This window comes from Geotrypetes seraphini, chromosome 4, assembly GCF_902459505.1.
Source record: "Geotrypetes seraphini chromosome 4, aGeoSer1.1, whole genome shotgun sequence".
In the NCBI taxonomy this organism is placed as follows: Eukaryota; Metazoa; Chordata; class Amphibia; order Gymnophiona; family Dermophiidae; genus Geotrypetes; species Geotrypetes seraphini.
This window is the reverse complement of record NC_047087.1, coordinates 253,123,019-253,145,962: the sequence shown is the minus strand read 5'-3', so window position 1 is coordinate 253,145,962 and position 22,944 is coordinate 253,123,019. Positions and strand designations below refer to the sequence as shown.

Below are 22,944 nucleotides of genomic sequence, written 5' to 3'. Positions count from 1 at the left end.
AAAAATAGAAAAATCTGAGGTCTTAAAGCTGTGCTCCTATATTTGCACCCTATTTTCGGCCAAGTTTAGGAGCCTACATTTCCAGCTGAAAATTCATCTTAACCTGGGAGCATTAAGGTTATGCTGATAAATTTAAACCTGCTAATCATTTGCCTAGATTTATGAGTGCTAAGCTCCTTTATTTTATTTTTTTCTCACCCTAAGTATGACCCTGCTACCACCCACTTTATAAGCTTCTAAATTTAAGAGTTCAGTGAAATTTTCTGTAAAAATGTATTCACTTAGCCCAAGTAAATTTTTAAAGTGGCCACTTTATGAGCTTAACTCTCAGAGGCAGTGGCATAGTAAGAGGCGCTGGGGTTCTGACCGCCCCGGGCATGGCACCTCTCCACCCCCCAAGCCACGCTCGCGTCCTCCCTTCTTCCCACCCCATAACTCTTTAAATCTTTGCCAATGCAAGAAACTTCTCAGGCCTGCTGCTCACACCGGCCTGACTCCCCTTTGAAATCACTTACGGGTTGTGAGGCAAGGAAGTGACATTAGAGGGAAAGCCAACACCGGTATGAGCACCAGGCCGGAAAAGCTACTTGTGCTGGTGAAGATATAATGAGGTACAGGAGAAGGGAGGGCACAAGTGTGGCATGGGGGGTGGGGAAGGAGGGGGGAGGCAGAGAGGAAGAAAGGGGGTAAAGAGAACGGCACAGGGGAGGGGGGGGGCCACCCCGGGTGCCTCCCACCCTTGCTCCACCACTGCTCAGACGGCCCCTTTTACAAAACTTAAGTACTGAGTTCCAGTTTGGCATATGCGATGCAGCCCCTAGAAATTGCTTGGGCTCTGTTGCATTTGCTGCATGGGAATCACTACTGCAGCTTTGTAAAAGGGGCCCAAAGTGAGGTGCTAATTTATAGGATTTTATCATCTGCACATTAAATTGTGTGATTCTCCCATGTTCTGCACAACCCCTGATCATGTGCATTCCCTCTGGCAAAGTACATACCATCAATGCTATATAGTAATACGTACTTAAAAAATCAAACAAAGGGCCTATTTATGCAAGTATGTTACCATATATGTGCATAAATGTCTTAAATACAGCCATTTACATGTATTGATATCTACTAAACTAGGCTCTAACTTATAAAATTACCCTCTAGAGCTATCTGGAATAATTTCAGCAATTTATTCCCCTGGCTCAGGCATAAACTGCCAGTTAATGTCTGGTCTATTGGGAATCATTGTTTAGAAATTTATGTGCCCGCCCCTATTTCCTTAATTTTTTTCTTCATCTTGCTAAAACTATATTTTATGTGAGAAACATAATGAAACATTGTTTTCCTTATTTTTTTCAGCACTCACAAATGTGAAACTTTGGGCGATAGATCGACAATGTTTTCAAACAATAATGATGAGAACAGGCCTCATCAAGCACACAGAGTATATGGAGTTTTTAAAAAGGTTTGATACATTTTTATAAGTTAAATGTATATGTGAATGTGTTGTATTTAACAACTTCCTGTGACTACATAAAGTTTGCTCTGATGTCCACTCATCTGGTTTACCTGCATTAGTGTTATGACTCATGAAGTCGAAATCAGAATGCACATATCCACATCAGGGCGTGTACAATTCAGGTAGTATTTTAGAAAGAGATTTTTCTAAAATGCATGCTGGAGTGTACATACATTTCTCTGCACGTTCAGTGGGCGGAACCATTTCACAAAAACGTGTGGAAATATTAAATGGAGGCAACTCAAAACCTTACCCAAGTATGTCTGCCATTTTTACAAACCTACATTTATACGTACTAATTGCTAACAGAGGCCACAGTTCTTATATAATTTCCATTTGAAGAGGGACATAAATATTGGTGATTTAAGGGGTAACATTAAAAGTGAGACAAACTTATACCTGAAAGGAAGCAGCTGTAAATCTCAATGTTGAAAATGGGTCATTCGTGTGCATTCCCCTTTATTACATTAGGAGTGTACTTGTAGATTTTTGAGTCATTCAAATCAGACCCCCAACATAACCCTTCATGTTTTGAGGATTTGCACATGTAAATACTGGAAAATATGTTCAAATGCTGGCATTTACACAGGTAAATCAAAAATAGGATTTTTAAAATAAGGACCTTTATCACTTCTAATTACTGTATGTTTATTTGCATAATAAAAATAAGATCACATGAAAATGCTGACAAATAATTTATATCTTAAATCTGCAAATTTATTACCTCTCAATAAATTAACTATGCTGTATATACTCGAATATAAACCGATCCAAATATAAACCGAGGTAACCTTTTTCTCCACAAAAAGGAGAAAAAGGTTGACTCAAATATACTGTAAACTGACGGTTTACTGTCAAGTACTGGTACAGGGCAGAAGTGACCCCTCCTCCCTTCTCTGGTGTCCTGTCTGCTGGCTCTGCAGCCAGCCACTCAATCCGCCCCCTCCCAGACCCATCGCGGGCCTTCAGTACTGCCCTAGTGGACCAGTGGTGCAGACAAACAGTCAGTCTGCCTCCCTTCCCAGACTCACCGCAGGCCTCCAGTACTGCCCTGGTGTTCCAGTGGAGCGGGGAACCGGAGCTGCCTTCAATCCTCCCTCCCACTGGTAACTTTGTGCAACTAACCTGTTCCCCCCCTTCCTTCCTTATCCCTTTGCAGGTCTACCTTAGGTCCCCGGTGGGTCAGCAGTGAGGCAGAGCAGGAGAAGTCTCGCAAAGTTTGTCCGGGATTACGTGGCGGTCATTTTTTCACTATGGAGATTTCCGGGAAGGCACGCAAAGGGAATGCCCCCTGCCCCACCTCACTGCTGAACCACCGGGGACTTAAGGTAGACCTGCAGGGGAACCAGGAGGGATTGGGAAGGGAAAGGGAGGGGTAGGCTAGTTGCACAAAGTCGCTGGAAGAGAGAGATTGACGGCAGCTCTGGCTCTTTGGACCACTGGACCACCAGGGCAGTACTGGAGGCCCGCTGTGGGTGCAAGATGAGGTTAGCTCGAATATAAACCGAGACTCCCATTTTTTGGTCCACAAATCTCAGTTTATATTCGAGTATATGCGGTATATCTAAATCTCAGGGGAACAGATGCATATGTTTTTATAGAAGTGAAAACAGGGTGTGTGTCTATGTATGTGTGCCTGGGGAGTTACAGCTATAGCTGGAGATAGGGTATGTCATTGGTGAGAGTATGTCTGGTAGATAAGGAGAGGTGTAAGGTATATTTGATGGGGGAGGGGGTATAGGCTATGCGATGCAATAAGAAATGCATATGGGTTGCGTGGCAGGTGAGAGGCTTGGGGTAGTGGCGCTGGGTAAGGTGGGTATAGGATTTGTTCAGTATAGGAATAGATACATGGATATTTAATTTTCCAAATGATATTTAAAATGAAAGTAGAAACTAAGTAAAGTTACGCAGTTAATTGCAACATTTAAAAATAAGCGTTTTTCGTATATGACAGTGGAAGATATTACCAAACTCTGAAGGGAAGATATGGAAATATTTTCATTAGCACTTCTCACAAAAGTGAGAAAACAACATTTACATTTTGTACTATAAATTTTAAATTAGCCAATTTACCTTCCATGACTTTGTATGTTGAAGACTGCTTTATTTTCCCAGCTGATGTATCTTTAATAAGCTGGAATGTTTTTCACTTTTTTTGTTTTTGTCAACTCGTATATTGATAGAAATTTATTTAATACATATTATAAAAACCTTGTTAGTTGCATCACTATACAAAGCATGGGTACATCTTTCATCATGTTGATTTAGAGCAGTACGGTTATATACCTACTCAATAAAGAGTGTTTTCTGACCTCACGTTAAAATTTTTGTTTTTTATGTTCTGTTGGACACTGTGCATTGGGGCAATTCTACAACTTGGCACCAAGATGTAGGTACCAAAAAATTAGAGTGGTCAGAAAAAAAAAAATAAATTAAAAAAAAAAAAAAAAAAATATATATATATAGGGGCATTTTAAAAAGTAACAGCAAATTGAATATTTCAAGATATATAATTCAATTAGAGATACAAATTATATGCCATTTTTCTACATAATCGCCCTCCTTTTCAACACACTTCTCACACCATTGCACCAACTTCTTTATTCCATTAGAAAAAATACCCTTTTTGGTTATGCCTTCAGCCAGGAATGCACCGCTTCATTGACCTTGTCATCGCATCCAAATCTTCATCCTCTCAAATCATCCTTTAAGGGTCCAAACACATGATAATCAGAGGAAGCAAGATCAGGGCTGATGAAGGATGCTGTAAGATCTGAAATCTCAATCTCCGAATGGTGTCAAGAGTTGCAGTGGCTGGGTGAATGCTTGCATTATCATGAAGGAGAAGAATGCCTTTAGACAAAAATCCTCTGTGATGACTCCATATTTTTGGTTTTAGCTCCTCCTCCAACATTGCACTGTTCGCTGTTTCACCGTTTTTCTCATAGTGAACCAAAATTGGTCCATTCATATACCAGAAGTGAGTGAACAGGGCCTTTCCATCGGAAAGATGAGACTTTTTGACTGGAGAAGATATGTGACACCATTGTGAAGACTGACTCTTGCTTTTAGGCTCATAGTGATGAACCCATGTTTCATTCCCTGTAACAATGTATGGCAGGAAGCCTTTTCCTTCATGGTTATACCACACCAAAATGGCTGTGGCTCATTAACATCCTAGGTACTCAACGTGTACACAACTTATGATACTTGAAAACCTCCATGGCGCCCTCCTCTGGACCGCTTCAAGTAAGAGGAGGGCGACAAAAATGATAGGAGGCTTGCACCAGAAGACTGGAGAGACTGGATATGAAGCCCTGAATATGTATACCCTAGAGGAAAGGAGGGACAGGGGGAAAATGATTCAGACATTCAAATACTTGAAGAGTATTAATGTAGAACAAAATTTTTTCCAGAGAAAGGAAAATGATAAAACCAGAGGACATAATTTGAGGTTGAGGGGTGGTAGATTCAAGAGCAATGTTAGGAAATTCTTTTTTTTACTTTCTTTATTGATATTTTGAACTTGACAATGTATACATTTGCAAAATCCAAAAAAAAAAACAAAACTGTATGAAAATACATTATTAACATCAGAAGTATTACAGAAAATATTTTAAATCCCTTCTTAACCTAGAACAGTAATGATGTATACATTAATGTTAGGAAATTCTACTTTACGGAGAGGGTAGTGGATGCCTGGAATGCGCTGCCGAGAGAGGTGGTGGAGAAGAAAACGGTGACGGAGTTCAAAGAAGCATGGGATGAATACAGAGGATCTAGAATCAGAAAATAATATTAAATATTGAACTAAGGCCAGTACTGGGCAGACTTGCACGGTCTGTATATGGCCGTTTGCGGGAGGATGGGCTGGAGAGGGCTACAATGGCTGGGAGGGTGTAGATGGGCAGGAGTAGGTTTTGATGGAGATTTCGGCAGTACCAGGTAGAGCTTTGGTACCCAAGCACAGTACCAGGTAGAGCTTTGGATTCTTGCCCAGAAATAGCTAAGAAGAAAAAATTTAAATTGAATCAGGTTGGGCAGACTGGATGGACCATTCGGATCTTTATCTGCCATCATCTACTATGTTACTATGTTACAATGGTTAGTGCAGATCCAATACTGAAATCCAATTCCCTGGCCAGAACTTCTAAAGAAATGTTCCTTTTTTCATGAATAATGACATCAGCACGACCCACCTTCTCGTCAGTGATGGCCGTGCTGGGAAGACTGGAGCATTTCTCATTGCTCATTTTTAAATACATCTACCTACTCATACACTCTTCTCTCGCAAATGCAGGCATTTCCATACTGTTGCAGCATTCTTCTATGAATTTCACGCCCTCTGACCATACAAATCTGATGACTGCTTGCTGCTCCTCTACCGTACAATTGATGGCACTACCTCTACTATACAGTTAATGGCACTGCCATTTTGTATACGGTGCCCTACCAATTTAGCATGTTATGCCATCTATTCGGCAGTGTCAATACTTCCTCTAAGAATGTATCTTTCCTGTGTGGGAGTTTGAAATGCCAAAGGGTGTTCGTTTCATGAAATACTGTCAATTTGCTGTTACTTTTTGAAATGCCCTAATATATACATCAAAACATAGCCACCTATCATAGGAGCTGGTGCTTATGAAGAGGGTAGGAAAAGCCTCAGAAAAGGAGTTCTCACTTTACTAGGTGCTTAGTAGGTAAAACCTAACAGCTCTTATTTCAAACATCAACCAAAAAACCCTCCCCTTCCTCCAAAAGATGATTTCAAAAAATATTTTTATAGTCTTCAAATATTTTTGTAGTCTTCAAATATCCTTTTTAATATATACAAATTACCTTCATCAGATCCTATATTCAAAACATGTGCACATTTATTTTCAATCACTGTTGCATCACAGTCCAAATTACTAGCAATGTAATCATATATATAAGAAGAAAAAACCACGTGGATAGGCATAATCAAAACATACGTCTAAGTCCGATTTGGATGTAAGGTGCTAGTTGCCCAAAGTCAGTAGTGGGAAAATGTCCATTTTTGAAGAATACGTCTAAAATATATATTATTTTAAAATAGTTTATCTGTATGTCCAGGCATTTGATCGTCCAGACCACTACTACGTTTATCTTTATACCACATTCTCGACCCAAAATTCATCCAAGTCCCAAACACCCAGAACAAGACCTTTTGGATGTGGGAGGAGCCAGCATTGTGATGTACTGGCCACCCAGACATGGCAAAAAGGATGCCAGATAAACATCTCACTAGAACTCCCTTATAGGTTATGGTGACCCCCCCAAAACCCACTATACCCACCTTTTTACAACCCCAATAGCCCTTATGGCTGCAGATGGCACCTATATGGCAGTACAGTAGAGTTTGGGGGGAGTTTGGTGGGCTCACATTTTTCACCATTAATGTAGTTGTTAGAGTGGCTTATGGGCCTGAGTTCTCCTCTCTATGGTTCAGTAGTCCACCCCCACACTACTTAAGCCACCTCTGTGCAGCTCTCTAGGCTTTCCTATAGCAGGTGCTGATGTTGCGGAAGCAGGTATGTATGTATGTTTTTATTCTGAACTTTGTGAGGGTGCAACAGGGTCAGTGAACATGAGGAGAGTGTGTGTGGGGGTAGTCTTTACTTTGTTCCTGCAGTGGTTATCTGGTCGCTTTGGATACCTTTTTTAGTACTTATACCTGCTTTTACTCACAACGTGTAAGTTTCGCCTAGGACAGGGGTAGGCAATCCCGGTCCTCGAGAGCCAGAGCCAGGTCAGGTTTTCAGGATATCCACAATAAATATGCATGAGATAGATTTGCATCTCAAGGAGGCAGTGCATGCAAATCCATCTCATACATATTCATTGTGGATATCCTGAAAACCTGACCTGGCTCTGGCTCTGGCTCTCGAGGACCGGAATTGCCTACCCCTGGCCTAGAAAGTCTCGTCAAACATTTGATTATCCCTGCAGGACTACTTAGTCTAGGTTGGCCCACATCCCACCCTAACCATTCCTCCAGAAATGCCCCTTTGAGCTCTGGGCACACAGCGGGATTCAGAGGCCTAAAAAGTCTCTGGATACGTACAAAAAGCCGTTTCGATTATTGGCACTTGGATGACCTGTCTTTTAGGACGACCAAATGCTGACTTGGGCAGATTTTTAGACATGTTTAAGTTTTGATTATGAGCCCCTTAGCTTTCAGGATAAAGTCCTTCTTTATAGCTAAAACATATTTCCATCGTGAATAGCTTGCTTCTTTGTTAGCTATGCTCTTTCATTAACTCAGTGTCTTATCATTTTTATTAGTCATTCATTATCATCATTCAGCTGAAGCAGCCAGCATTTTTCGATTTAAGAAAATCTTTCCCTACCATTGCATCAGGACTTCCATAAGAGCAGCCATATTTCTTAATACTGCTTATCACATTTTACTGTTAGCAAACCCTCACCAAGTTGTAGGTGCCATAGTGGGGTGCACTTATCTCAGGAGGATTGATGTAGTTTGTTGTAGCATAGCATTTACTCTGTTAGCTCTTGGTCATATTTTAACCAGTTAAAATATTTTTGTAATCTGCATAGAACCTTTGAAGGTAGACAAGGAATATAAGCTCAGAATCACTAAAACGTTTAGGGTTCTTCAGCTTGGAAAAGAGACGGCTGAGGGGAGATATGATTGAATTCTACAAAATCCAGAGTGGAGTAGAACGGGTACAAGTGGATCGATTTTTCGCTCCGTCAAAAATTACAAAGACTAGGAGACACTCAATGAAGTTACACGGAAATACTTTTAAAACCAATACGAGGAAATTTTTTTTCACTCAGAGAATGGTTCAGCTCTGGAGGATGTGGTAAGAGTGGAAAGCGTAGCTGGTTTTGACAAGTTCCTGTAGGAAAAGTCCATAGTCTGTTATTGAGAAAGACATGGGAGAAGCCACTTCTTACCCTGTATTGGTAGCATGGAATATTGCTACACCTTGGGTTATGGCCAGGTACTAGTGACCTGGATTGGCCACTGTGAGAACGGGCTACTGGGCTTGATGAACCATTGGTCTGACCCAGTAAGGCTATTCATATGTTCTTAACATTTTCTGAGCATGCCTAAGCCATTACAGAACACTGGGATGCGCTGAAAGTTTTTCACCTAAAGAATGTTCCCAATGCCCCACTAATCATTTCATGAAATAATAATGTGGATCAGTCCCTAAAACATTCTTTCAAAATAATCTATCCATGATCTGAAGATATAACACCTTTATGTCCAGCTTTAAGGCATAGGTAACACAGTGAACTGCCTTAGACACCCCATTCTGAAGATGCCAATACTCAAGTCAAGAAGAGACACTTTGGGACTATGTGAATGTTTTGCTTCAAAGAATACTGCTGTGGTACTATGGCATTCCTTTGCTCTTCTTCTGAATTTCCTGTATTTATGGGATCTTGGAAACCCCTTTTACCTCCCCCTGCTCTCTGTTCAGTCTTACCTATAGGTGTTAAAATCTTAAATCTCATCTTGATAAAACTCATCTTTATGGAAATTTCTATTAATATCTCCTAGGTGCTTCTCTTTGTTGGACTTCATTATGGACTAATAAATGTAGCTTCATTGGTTGAATTTAGACATCTTGCTTGCCTCTTTTGTGTGTGTTTGTTTTGCTTTTTTTCAAGGCAAGTTTTGTGCTTTCTTTGTTTCTTGTCCCTTAAAGATGAGCTCACCATACTAATCTAACCTAATCTAATCTACAATTTGTGAGTTGCAATATGCCTGAACAGGTTTAAGGCGACGTACAGTGCCAGAGAGGTGGTTAACAGAGTCAGACATTGCAGAGTTATCGAATTGGAGAAGAATGTCTTGATACCTTTTACTTAATATTTGCTTGACTTTGGTAATTAAGGTTAGTAGGAGCAATTCTGTGCTTGTTTTGTGGGCGAAATCCAAATTGAGTGAAGACAGGAGTGTTTTTTTATATAGGTTGAGAGTTGTTTGCTTATACTCAAAGGAAAACATTATTTGAAAAAGTAGCCTCACATTAAAAAAGATATAGATCAATCTATGATTTTCTTCAAATCGAAAGACATGACCATAATTCATTCTGAAGATCCAACATTATTTGTATTTAAGCAGACTCTTGGATACTGGAGAACTTCCAGATAAGGAAAAAAATATTCATCAGTGTGTTCATAATCTAAACCAGGGGTGCCCAAAAGATCGATCGTGATCGACCAGTCGATCCAAAGGCAACACGAGTCGATCGTGGAGCCCATCCCAGGCTCCGCGATTGACTCACATTGCCTTTGCATTCTCTCTGTTCCCCAACGCCACAACAGGCCAGCAGCGACAACAGAAGTGCCGAGCAAGCCAGCCTCCCTCCCCCCCTCCCCCGATATCAGAATTGACTTCAAGGGGAAGGCTGCTGGCCTGTTGCAGTATCGAGAAATAGGGAGAACTCGGTGGCAATGTCAGCGGTGGTTTGGGGGCCTGTTTACAGACCACAGCCTGGGTAGTGGCTTGGGGAGAAAAAAGGGGAGACAGAAAGACAGGGAGGAAAAACAGGGAGACAGAAAGAATGAAAGGGGGGCATGGAGACAGAAAGAAAAAAAGGGGGGCATGGAGACAAAGAAAGAAAGGGGGCAAGGAGACAGAAAGAAAGACAGCAGAGAGAAAGAAAGTAAGAAAGGGGGGCAGAGAGATAGAAAGTAAGAAAGGGGAGGGGGCAGGGAGAGAGGAAGGAAAGGGGGAGGGAATGGAGTGTGGCAGGTGGCAGGGGACAGACAGGGAGAGAGGAAGAAAAAGTTGGACTCATGGAAGGACAGAGATGTTGGTTGGGGAATAGAATGAGGTCTGGAGGAGACGAAGCATGCAGGAGGCAGAAAGGAGGGAAGAAATATTGGATGCACCGTCAGAAGAAGAAAGTGCAACCAGAGACTTATGAATACCAGACAACAAAGGTAGGAAAAATGATTTTATTTTCAATTTAGTTATCAAAATGTGTCCATTTTGATAATTTATATCTGCTGTCTATATTTTGCACTGTGGCCCCCTTTTATTATACCGCAGTAGTGGATTTTAGCGCAGGGAGCCTATGAGAGTCGAGAGCAGCGTGGGGAATTCAGCGCAGCTCCCTGTGCTAAAAACTGCTATCACGGTTTAGTAAAAAGGGAGGGGGTATATTTGTCTAGTTTTATATAGTTGTTACTGAGGTGACAGTGCATATTTTAAAGTCATCTGCTTTGACTTCTTTGAAAAAAAAACCCAAATATAAATGAAAATTAACATATTTTGTTGCATACAGTGTGCTTTGTGTTTTTAAAAATTTTATTGTTAGATCATTTTGACTTGGTCATTTTAAAAGTAGATCGCAAGCCAAAAAAGTGTGGGCACCCCTGATCTAAACAGTGAGCCACAAAAGGAGCTCTGATATTCTTCCTATTTAAAACACTTTGGTGCTCAATAGTAAGCTCCTCCTTCACACATTTGCAGCCTTCAGTATCTGTTTAATCTTTCGTTTATGGATTTTAAAGTACTGGCATCAAGTTTTATATAGTGCTGTATTCTCAACATGTTGCTGAACTTTTTGTATTTTTTGATTCCTGTTTTTTTTTTCATGTCATGAGCTCAGAAATGCTGTGTGTGGTAGAAAAGATATAAAAAAATAATCTGCTAAAGTGTAATAGAGGAATGTAGCTGTACACGCTTTGATTTTCTTCTGTCTTATGTGGAGCAACAATTGTCTGTTTTTAGTTTAATCTGTCAATCAAATGCTCTGCCTTATATTAAGGGCTCCTTTTATCAAGCTGCGTTAGGCGGTTAACGCGCGGAATACCGCACGTTCAACCGCCTGCCGCGCTAGTCGCTAACGCCTCCATTGACGAGGCGTTAGTTTTTTGGTGTGCCGCGGGGGATAGCGCCTGATGAAATGTCCGATGCACTAAACCCCATAGCGCACCTTTATAAAAGGAGCCCTAAGTTTCTCACTGAATCTATTATCAGATTTATACTGGGAAAGTAATCAGTAATATGTTCTTTTGTTTGTTTACTCCTCCCCCCCCCCTTTTCTATATATGGTATTGATCCAAGAAGTGTGCCCAACTAAATTGGCTAAAAAGCCAATTAGAGCCATTAATTGGATGCTAATTGGCAGTAACCTGCGTCAATCTGCATTCGCGCTTACATCCTGATATGTGTCGCTCTATAACAGTGTGCACCTTAATCCAACAGCAAGCAACCCAAAAGGGAGCTTGGCCATGGGAGGTGCATAGCTGAGTCAGGAACATTCTTAAAATTTGTTCACGGTGTTATAGAACACTAGGGATGTACACCCTGGGTTTTCAGCATGCATAAAGCCTAGCACCAAAATTTGGGTGCCAAAATCTGCACTTAATGCTATTCCATAATGGAGAGGGGGGGGTAATATTTTAGTGCCATTAGAGAATAGCATTGAGTGCCAATTTAGAGTGGTATTTATTGAATCTAGCCCAAAATGTGCCATTTATCTATAAACAAAACAGGTGACCAAAATTGCTGGGATGCTTTAATTCATTAACACCCCCCCCTCCTTTGTACAAAACTGTGATAGCTCCTGATACAGGCCTTAGGGCTGAAACTGCATTTGTGTCAAGTAATTTACTTACCCCCCACCCCCCTTTTACGAAACCACGATAGTGGTTTTTAGTGCAGGCCGGCACGCTGAATGCTCTGTGCTGCTCCCGACTCTCCTAGGAACTCTATGAGCGTTGGGGGTAGTGCAGAGCATTCAAGGCGCCTTCCTGAGCTAAAAACCGCTATCGTGGTTTCTGTTTCCCACATGTAAGACTTTACATTTCTCTACATTAAATTTTATCTGCCATCTCGCCGCCCACTCTTCTAGTTTGTTCAGGTCCCTTTGTAAAGCTTCACAGTCCTCTTTTGTCCCAACTCCACTAAATAGTGTCATCTGCGAACTTTATTACCTCGTACTTCGTCCCTGTTTCTAGATTGTTTATAAAAACATTGAACAGTGCGGTCCGAGCACCGACCTCTGCGGAACACCACTTGTGACCATAGACCTGGCATGAATGTTAGCATCTGAATTTAAGTACATCATTGCTAATATAAATTAGCAGCATTTACATGCATATCTGCTGATTATAGAATAGCCTCACAACCCACGTTAGAGATTGCAGGTAAACATAGAAACATAGAAACATAGAAGATGACGGCAGAAAAGGGCTATAGCCCATCTAGTCTGCCCACTTTAACAACCCCACCCCCTGAATTTACCCCCCTAGAGATACCACGTGTGTATCCCCTCTACATTTTATTACCTCCCTAGAGATCCCACATGTGTATCCCATTTCCTTTTAAAATCCGGCACGCTGCTGGCCTGAATCACCTGAAGCGGAAGTTCATTCCAACGATCGACCACTCTTTCGGTGAAGAAGAATTTCCTGGTGTCACCATGAAATTTCCCACCCCTGATTTTCAGCGGATGTCCTCTTGTGACCGAGGGACCTTTAAAAAAAAGATATCATCCTCCACCTCAATACGGCCGGTGATATATTTAAACGTCTCTATCATGTCTCCTCTCTCTCTACGTTCTTCGAGTGAGTATAGCTGCAATTTATTCAGCCTTCCCTCATACGGGAGGTCTTTGAGTCCCGAGACCATCCTGGTGGCCATTCTCTGAACCGACTCAACTCTCAGTACATCTTTTTGGTAATGTGAGTTGAGTCGGTTCAGAGAATGGCCACCAGGATGGTCTCGGGACTCAAAGACCTCCCGTATGAGGGAAGGCTGAATAAATTGCAGCTATACTCACTCGAAGAACGTAGAGAGAGAGGAGACATGATAGAGACGTTTAAATATATCACCGGCCGTATTGAGGTGGAGGATGATATCTTCTTTTTTAAAGGTCCCTCGGCCACAAGAGGACATCCGCTGAAAATCAGGGAATCAGGGAAAATCAGGGAAATTTCATGGTGACACCAGGAAGTTCTTCTTCACCGAAAGAGTGGTCGATCGTTGGAATGAACTTCTGCTTCAGGTGATGTTTCTCCAGGTAGGCTGGGGTGGGGGTGGGGGCTGCAGAGGTAGGGGTGAAGGCTCTGGCTGAAGCTAGATTTTCTTTTGGGACAGAAAGGAGGAGAACATTACTGTAAGTGAGGAGGATCTTAAACTGGGGCAAATATTTATTTTGGGGGAGAGAAGAACTGCAACATCTGCATGTACTTATGTGGGCTCTGGCTGATATTCAACTGGTACTAAATAAGTGTCTTATGCAGGGCCCAGCTAACTATTGGCCAGAACATGCAAAGCTCTGGCAACCAGTAGATGTTGGGTTAGTCCCAGGTATGCAGTGCCCACGCCCAAACATGGTCCGTATTAAATATCCAGAACTAATTATGCCCATGACAGTCAGCAAACAAACAGCTGAATATCGGCCGGAATATGTGTATTTTTGCTGTTTCATTTATACAGCAACATCCTGGATTTGAAAAATTTAGGCTGTAATCTCTTCTTAAACAGTATGGAGAAGGACAGTATTGGATGGTTTAAGCATTGAACTGAATCAGTTTTCTTGAGGTCTGAGTTCAAGACTCCCCTCTGATAATAATTGTAGTTCTGTTCATTCCTTTCTCATTTACCAGGCATGCCCATGTAATATATGCATTTCTTAGTAACTGGACAGTTATTAAGACAAACATGCTACAAAAGTATAATAATTTAAATTTCAAAATAAAATAAGGGTGAGGTCAGAAAACTCTAGTCTATCCTTTGAATCCTGTATCCTGGGCTACATTAAATTCACATTGCACTCAGCCTACCTAAGTATTTTAAACAAAGTTTACATTTGCAAGCTTCTGAATATAATAACCTAGGGTTTTTTTCTGAATCAAAGAGCATAACCAGTCAATCAGCTCAGCAGAACTGAAATGAAATTTTGCACCAGAGATGTGCTATCCTATCACAAACTCTCATTGGAAAATTGCCCTCTTTGAGATTCCTTTTTTCTTTCTTTGCTGCTGCTTTCACATTTCATATAGTGTTTCTTTAAACAAGACTACAGTATTCCCAGTTAATTACCATCTCACTGTACAGTAAGGGGCAAATTCTATAAATAGTGTCCAACTGTAGGCAGCAGTAGGCATCCTACTGATCTCTAACCAGCCAATTGGGGCACATGCTTTCTTTAAAAAAAAAAACCAAAAACCCAGAGGCAGGCTGCCTATACTATAGGCATCTGTTGCAGGTGCAGGGAGGTGCCTAGGGACACTTAAGCTCACCCAAGGCTAGGAGTGGGCGTAGTTTCTCCCAGAAATGACCTTAAGTAAGCTTAAGTGGCCACTAAGCAGATTACTTCAAGAAAATCTCCCTGCCGTGATCAGCTGAGTGGCTGTGGTAGGGAACCCCTGAACCCCATTACAAGTCAGCTGAAAGAAGGGGTGCCCACTCCCTCCACCCCCGAACCTCCCAACACTGTCCATGGCAGGAGGGTTGCTCAATCCCTCACACCACCACCCCCAACCCCCCTCAAAGTCCTCTGGCAGGAAGGATGCCCACTCTCTCCTGCCAGAACCCCAAAACAACCTCTCCACCCATGATAGGCAGGAGGGATGCTCACTCCTGCCTGCCATCAGGCCCTCCCCCCGAACCCATGACACCATCCCCCAAACCTGAACCCTCCACCCTAGCACCCCTCACCAGGCACCGCAAAACCTACCCCAACTCCCCCCATTTACCTTCTGTAGTTCAGCCGACTGGTGGGATGCGTACTGCCTTCAGCCGTCAGGCCTGCCTCTTCACAATGGCGGGTCTTCCCCTTCTCTGTGCATCCTGGGATGCACTAGGAATAGGTCTAAGGCCCAGATTGGCCCAGGTACCTGAGGCCTCTCCCATATGAGGGGCCTCAGGCACCTGGACCAACCGGAATCTTAGGCCTCCTTCCTAGTGAACTCTGGGATGCACTGAGAGTGGTCTAAGACTCCAATTGGCCAGATACCAAAGGCCTCTCCTATGGGATGAGCCGTAGATGCCTGGGTCAATCAGGGGCTTAGGCCCCTCCCTTCCCGGTGTATCCCAGGCCTGCCATTGTGAAGAGGTAGGCCTGGAGGTCAGAGGAAGTAGACAACCCTCTGGCCAACCAAACTGCAGAAGGTACTTGGGGGGTGTCAGGGGTAGGGAGGTTGGGGTGTCGGGGTGGGGAGGTTTGAGTCTAGAAGGTGGTGTCATGGGTTTTAGGGGCACGGTTGTAGGAGGGATTGGGCATCCTTCCTGCCTATCGCAGCTGAGGGGGTTCCTGCAGGAGGGACTGATCATCCCTCCTGCCTGAGGGTTTACGGGGAGGGGTTGGGGTGGTTGTGTGAGGGATTGCGCAACCCTCCTGCCATGGACAGTGTTAGAAGGGGGTTCGGGGGGTGACAGTGGGAGGGATTGGGCATCCCTCCTGTCGGCTGAAATCATAGGGGGAGGGGGTTTATAGGGGGATTCCATTGCCACAATCAGCGCCGGTTTTTAGCTGGTTAGGCTGCCCTTAGGGCAGAAGCAATTCTGTATAGGACACCAGTGTGCGATTCTCAGCGCTTCTTAAGTTGCTGCAGAGGAATTTCCCCCTAAGGACCTGATTCTGTATAGGATGCTGGTCTTAGTGGCTGCCTAAGAAGCGGCTGAGAATTGCGTACCGGCATACTATGCAGAATCGCGTCTGCCCTAATGAATAGACGCCTAACCCCCTGATTCTCTAACCGGTGCCTGTGTCAAGTTTCAAGTTTTATTTAAAATTTGATTGATCGCTTAATCAAAATTCTAAGCGATTAACATAATTTTTTTAAAAAATTTGCAATATTCAAGGGGAACCAACTGACAGACTTACAAAAAGATGTACAGGACTTACAGTGCCCAATGAGAGAAGAGGGTAGGAAATACAGTAATGGATAGAAAAGAAGGACAGTAAAGGGAAAAACATCAGGATGGGTAAGTAGAGAAAAGCAAAAGTTAAGTTGTGAGCTAAATACATAAACAAATATTCAGTGATGCCAATTTTTATACCTAGGAGTAAATTCAAAAAATAGTGCTGCAATTTAGCCGCCAGGATGATGTGCGCTGAGCACAAATTCTGTAATGACGGCTTTGCGTGGAACTGCTGTTATAGATTACTAGTGTAAGTCCGTATCTGAGCCCCTAACGTTAGGCGTCGGAGCATTTACCTCGCCAGCCCATGGTAGAAACCTCTACCGCAGCGTTATAAAAGGAGCCCTTAGCCAGTTAGGCGCATAAAAGACAGGCACCCAGGTTAAAGAATACCAGCTAACTGCCCCACCCAAGCCCCTCCCATGTCCATTCTCTCCTGGAAAAGGTGCGCTCTGGAATTTGAACATGCACTTTAAAGAATAGCGTGTAAAGGAAGTTGCACATGTAACTGCTAATCGGTGCCGAATAGCAATAATTAAGGCTAATTATAGCCAAAAATTCTGTAAACTTCAATTAGTCAAACTAGTGAATTATGTTGTGCACGCAACTGACATTCTATAAAGTGCATGGGTAACTTTGCATGCTAAGCGTAAATTTGGGTGCCCAGCTTTAATTAGGGTGTGACTATATACTCAACTGTATGAACAGCCTCTTCCCCGAAATCATGTAACTTGACATAAAAGAGAATTTTGGGGAAAAGGGATGATCTAATATAATAAAGGCCTCTTTAGGAAATGTCAGGATCCTTTACCGAATTTTGCTAGCAGGGCTGCTACATTTGTCATGGAGAAGAATCTTCACTTAATATACAAGTTACTGTCATGGTGGACTTGATAGTTCAGGAGGCAGTAAAGGGCAGGCCTATATTTTTCACAAATGGTAGGTAGAATTTAAATTAAGTGTCAAAAGCTTTGCTATATTTGACATTCTAGTTAGCACAAGCTTTGACTCCACATCAGCAGTCCTGTGACGCCGTTTCCAGCACCACTGTTGACTGAGAAGTTCAAATTGTCATTAGCATGCTGTTAGTCAATCATGGTTCATCTAATGACAGTTATAAAATCTGTTACCATAAGCCAACTATATGTTTTCTTTTTCCTGTGATTCTCCATGTGTCTACTTAATTAGGCAGCCAAGGATTCTGTATGTTAGTTTTGCTTGTTTTTGTTATACCTTAACATCCTTGTGCTAAATCGAACCTGTCTCCTATCCAAAAATGCAGAAGTGACAGCTTTAATTATGACCTATGGTTCAATAAAAATTATTTGCAAATGGCAATTGGCGTATCATTGCTTTTTCTCTAATATCCATCTGTGGTACAATTTAGGGCTTTGGAAAAATGATGAAATGATGTGTCTGGCAGAAAACAGCTTGCTCAGTAGAACTATGGTGCACCTAAATGAAACCACACACTGTGCAACCAAGGCCACAGGTGGAAGCTGATAATAAGGAGCCTCCAGATGTAAAGAACTTGCAGTATTTGAACTTCTTTGGCTGTGCTTTCCAGATTTGTTTCAGGATTTTTGTGTTCAGAAACAGCATCTTATTTCTTAGGTGAATGAAACCTTATTTTATCACCAAAATATTTCACAATCGGTACTCAGTTGCACTTGCTGCATTTTACAATGGATCAGACAAAAAGTCCTTCAATTTGCAACTAAGGCCAAGGCCTTTCTAGTATTGCTGTTGTCCATTGTCGAAGAAGATATAATAGGTCAGGACTGTAGGGTGGATGATTCAGCTGCTAAAATCCACATTCTCGGATGACAGCCTGTGATTGTCGTGACATGTGCATGGCGCATTGTCGTGAAAACGCAGCACGTCTGCTGTGAGTTTTCCTGATCTTTTCTCCTTGATTGACACCCGCAAAGTGATCACTATGCCGATGTAACCTTTCCCCAGTTATGGTTGTCTTGTGTGGCATGAACTCTAGAAGCAAAAGTCTAGCATCATCCCAGAAGATAGTTGCCATGACTTTGCCTGCAGATTTTTCTGTCTTGAACTTTTATAGGGTAGGGGATGACTTGTGCTTCCACTGCATTGACTCCATTTTGGACTCAGGATCTCTGTGATAAACCCAAGAACATAAGAACATAAGCAGTGCCTCCGCCGGGTCAGACCGTAGGTCCATCCTGCCCAGCAGTCCGCTCCCGTGGCGGCCCGAACAGGTCACGACCTGTCTGAGTCACCAGAAGGGGCCCCCTTGCCACCTTGGTTTCCCATTGAGTCCTATCTTCCCATCGAAGTCCTAACCCTCCGGTCTTGCACATGCACGTCCTGGTTGGGTTTCTATACTTATTTCCTGGTTAGCTTTCTATACCTTTGTTACATCCCAGCACCTCTCTCAGTATCCCACGATCCCTTTATCCCTCAGGAATCTGTCCAATCCCTGTTTGAATCCCTGTACCGTACTCTGCCTGATCACTTCCTCCGGTAGCGCATTCCAGGTGTCCACGACCCTTTGGGTGAAAAAAAACTTCCTTGCCTTTGTTTTGAACCTATCTCCCTTCAGTTTCTCCGAATGCCCCCTCGTACCTGTTTTCCCTTTCAGCCTCATCTCTGGTCACCAAATGATGAAAAAAGTCAATAGAGCCTCGTGGCCTTCTGACATGGTGTCAGCATTCTTGGAATTGAGAGTAAACTTATTCATCCAACAAGTATATTCATTCTTAATAAACAGATATATGGGATATGAGGGATATCGGCATGAATGTTTGCTGCCCTGAGTATATGAGGACCCATATATCTGTTTATTAAGAATGAATATACTTGTTGGATGAATAAGTTTACTTTCAATTTATGAAGCTAATTTGGTTATAATGGAGTAAATCACATTTTTTTTACACCTATTTTTATTGTGGATTTTCTAGTATTCTTGAAACCCATCTTGCACTAAACTTGGACATGCCCAACTTTCATGAATTATTTTCCAAACTGTACCTGCCAAGATGCTCATTTATTCAGCTTTTCGGGAAACCTTAATTCATCTGCCTGATAAAATTAAATCCTCAACTTTCTTGCACATTTCTGTGGAAGTTGCTTCCACAGGCCATCCAGTGTGAGGACCATCTTCAATGGACTCTCTACTCCCCTTAAACTGCTTGTTCCAAAATGTTACTTTGTAGGATGATGGGGCAGACTTACCATAAACTGCAGTCATGGGTTCATGGATCTCCTTTGTCTTTTTCCCTTCTTTTGTGAGAAAGTTTTTCACTGAATCGTACTTCAAATCTAGCAGTTTTTTACTTGATTTGCACAAGGACTCTCCTGACTTCCTGTCTCTTGTTATGTTAGACTCACACTCAGCTGCAATTGTGCTTGAGTAACTTTGAGACATGTCACAAAATGCACAGGCTTGTTTCAACAAGCTTGCTGCTTTCTTTTATACTCAGGCAAATATATTATTGAACACTCATCATAAAGAGAAGGACAGCAAAAATGATAAAAGGGATGGCTTCCCTCTGAGGAAAGACTAAAATGAGTAGGACTGTTCAACTTGGAGACGAGAGGGCTCAGGGGTGATATGATAGAGGCCTATAAAATACTGAGTGGAGTGTAAAGGGTAAATGCGAATCACATGTTTAATCTTTCCAAAAATACTAGGATTAGGGGGCATGCAATGAACTAGAGAATGACACGGGGACAAATTTTTCTCCATCCATACAGGAACTCAATTTCCCCATCCCATCCCTCGAGTTTTGTTGCTGTCCCTGCCCCATTCCTGTAAGCTCTGCCTTAATCACCCAAACCTCAAACACTTATGATTTTAAAGTGTTTGAGGCTTGTGCAGATGAGGACAGAGCTTGCAGGAATGGGGCAGGGATAGGAAAAGAACTCGCCGGGTGGTATGGGAAAATGAGTTCCCGTGGGGACAGGGAAAAATTTGTCCCAGTATCATTCTCTACAATGAACCTACTAAGTAGTAGATTTAAAACAAACTGGAGAAAATATTTCTTCACACAACATGAAATTAAACTCTGGAATTTGTTACCAGAAAATATGGTGCAATCATTTAGCTTAGCAGGTTTAAAAAAGGTTTAGTTAATTTCCTAAAAGAGACATCCATAAGCCATTTTTGAGATGGCTTGGGGAAATCTACTGCTTATTCCTAGAATAAGCAACATAAAATCTGTTTTACTACTTGGGATCTAGCTAGGTACTTGGGACCTGGGTTGGCCACTGTTGGAAACAGGATGCTGGGCTTGATGGACCTGTCCCAGTATGGCAATTCTTATGTTCTTATATTTCGTTGGAATTATGGAATATAACTGTTAGCACATACTTTAGACTAGAGAATTGTCCTGTTACTGTTTAATGCACATTAATGAACAGACTCTTTAATATCCTGTAACATGGGACATAATTGAATGCCGCACATAAAAAAATCTTATCTAGATGAATGTTAAATATGGCTTGCCCACTGATTAGTTTCCAAGTAGAACAGTTCAGTGACCCTTTACTGGTTAATGCCCAGTTATGCTGTGAATTCATTTTTTATTTTTATTTCTGTTACATTTAATCTAGCATAAGCTGCTTAACCGCCGTTTTCCATTGAAAGAACAATCTTGTGGGAAAAAAATGGGGGTTTATAGCAGTACACAATGGAAGAATACTGCTGAACAGATGGACTTCATAGATGGAGATGACAGCATCTGTCAGCGACTGCTAAGCGCAGGGTGTTTTGTATGGAGGCACTTGTACTGGGAACTACTAAATGCTAAGCAAAGGGACTACTCAGCGGACAGGCTATTTATGGACTATGCAAACTGCTACTGTCAAGCACTGAACTGTGAGCAAGCTGTAATTTTGATTGCTCAGGCACGTTGGTTGAAAGGATAAACACTGGCCGTGGAGGGCACCTTGACTCTGGAAGAGTGATAGCACAACAGCTCTCCCTTCGTCACTCTTCCGGCAATATTACCTCTGCTATTATCTATGATTATCATTTGCTAAATACTGGACGTTTATACTTCATTGACTATATGTGAGCATTTTGCGGGTACATGCAGATTAATTTTTGACTAAATTCAAAGCTTGGTCAGATCTATGTTATGCTATATTCTTCTCCATTTACTGTAATTTATAGCATATATTAAAGGATGTCCAGTAAAAACAAATTTTAAAAATCCTCTTTTTAAGATGTTATGCAGCAATTTAGAGTTATTCATGTGTCACAGTACAGACATTTTTTCTTAAGATGTTTATTTACATATATTTATGTATTTTCATTTCCATCTACCCATTCATAAAGCTCTGGGCAAAGTACACAGTGTAAAAATGCAAAACACATATGTACAATGAAAAATGCAAGAATCACAAAACATAGGCATCCTATCAAATCATAAAGTAAAAAATAGAATACAATTGCAGGTTGTGGCAGAGTCCAGTCCGGGTTTTTCTGGAACCCTGTGCAAATTCACACAAACACTCACAGCATAACCACTTTAGAAGGTGCAATTAAAAAGCTTTTATTTGTGTACAGCTCCGAGTCTTGTTCCTTCACAATTGTTTACTTTGAACTATTAGTTCAACCCAAGGACATCAATATTTCCTTAGACTGTGGCTCCTATTATAATCATGTACTTTACCAAGTCCAACAATTATGGTATTCAGGTTTTGTCATGCTCCAAGACACTATTCCATACAGTTTATTCAGCATAAGGTGATTTACCTTAGCCATCCAATCAGCAATCATCTCATCCTGACAGTCTCTCTTTACTCTCTTTCCAACCCATAGCTAGGGAAATCCCTCTACAAGACTTCTCTGCTCAGAGAAGTCTCTTCCTCAGGGATCTCTCTATGGGACCTCTCCAGAACAGGGCATATATCCTCCTCCCTGCCTGAGTTCCACCCCTCTGATTCAGCAGGGTTGCATTACTTCCCTTCTTGTAGCTCAGTTCTGAGCTGCAGAGCTCAGTGTATTCTGGGACACATAGTTCACCCTCCCCCCCTTTCAGCCTAGTGCCCCCTGCTGCCCAGTGGTATAATTACAGCCTTAGTGAGGGAGAATTACAGTACTCCCCCAATATTCGCAGGGGTTCCATTCCAGGAACTCCTGCAAATCTTGAAAAACTGTGAATATGGATTTTCATGGGGGAGACTGGAGAAGGCAGTGGGAGAGGCAGGAGAGAGCAGCCGGAGCGCCGGCGAGTGCAGGAAATCACTCGCTGTATGCTTCGACCGCCTCTTCCTGCACTAAGTCAGGCCTTACCAATCTGGAGCTGCGTGTCAAAGCAGCTCCTGATTGGATAAGGCCCAACTTGTACAGCAACTCCTCCAGTCCCTTAACCATTTTTGTCGCTCTTCTCTGGACCCTTTCGAGTAGTATTATGTCCTTTTTCATGTACGGTGACCAGTGTTGGACACAGTATTCCAGGTGGGAGCACACTATGGCCTGGTACAGCGGCATGATAACCTTCTCTGATCTGTTTGTAATCCCCTTCTTAATCATTCCTAACATTCTGTTCGCCCTTTTCACTGCCATCGT

The 22,944-nt window shown here is 42.2% G+C and overlaps 1 protein-coding gene across 5 annotated transcripts in view; it reads left to right on the top strand.

Moving 5' to 3' along the window:
• Positions 1 to 22,944, top strand: part of PRKG1 (protein kinase cGMP-dependent 1) — a 1,424,783-nt gene that overhangs the window by 1,113,634 nt on the left and 288,205 nt on the right. For all 5 annotated transcript variants that reach the window (XM_033943780.1, XM_033943783.1, XM_033943781.1 and 2 more), the window contains one exon: positions 1,351 to 1,456. In XM_033943780.1, the coding sequence (XP_033799671.1) occupies positions 1,351 to 1,456 (106 nt within the window). The remainder of the gene's footprint in view (positions 1 to 1,350; positions 1,457 to 22,944) is intronic.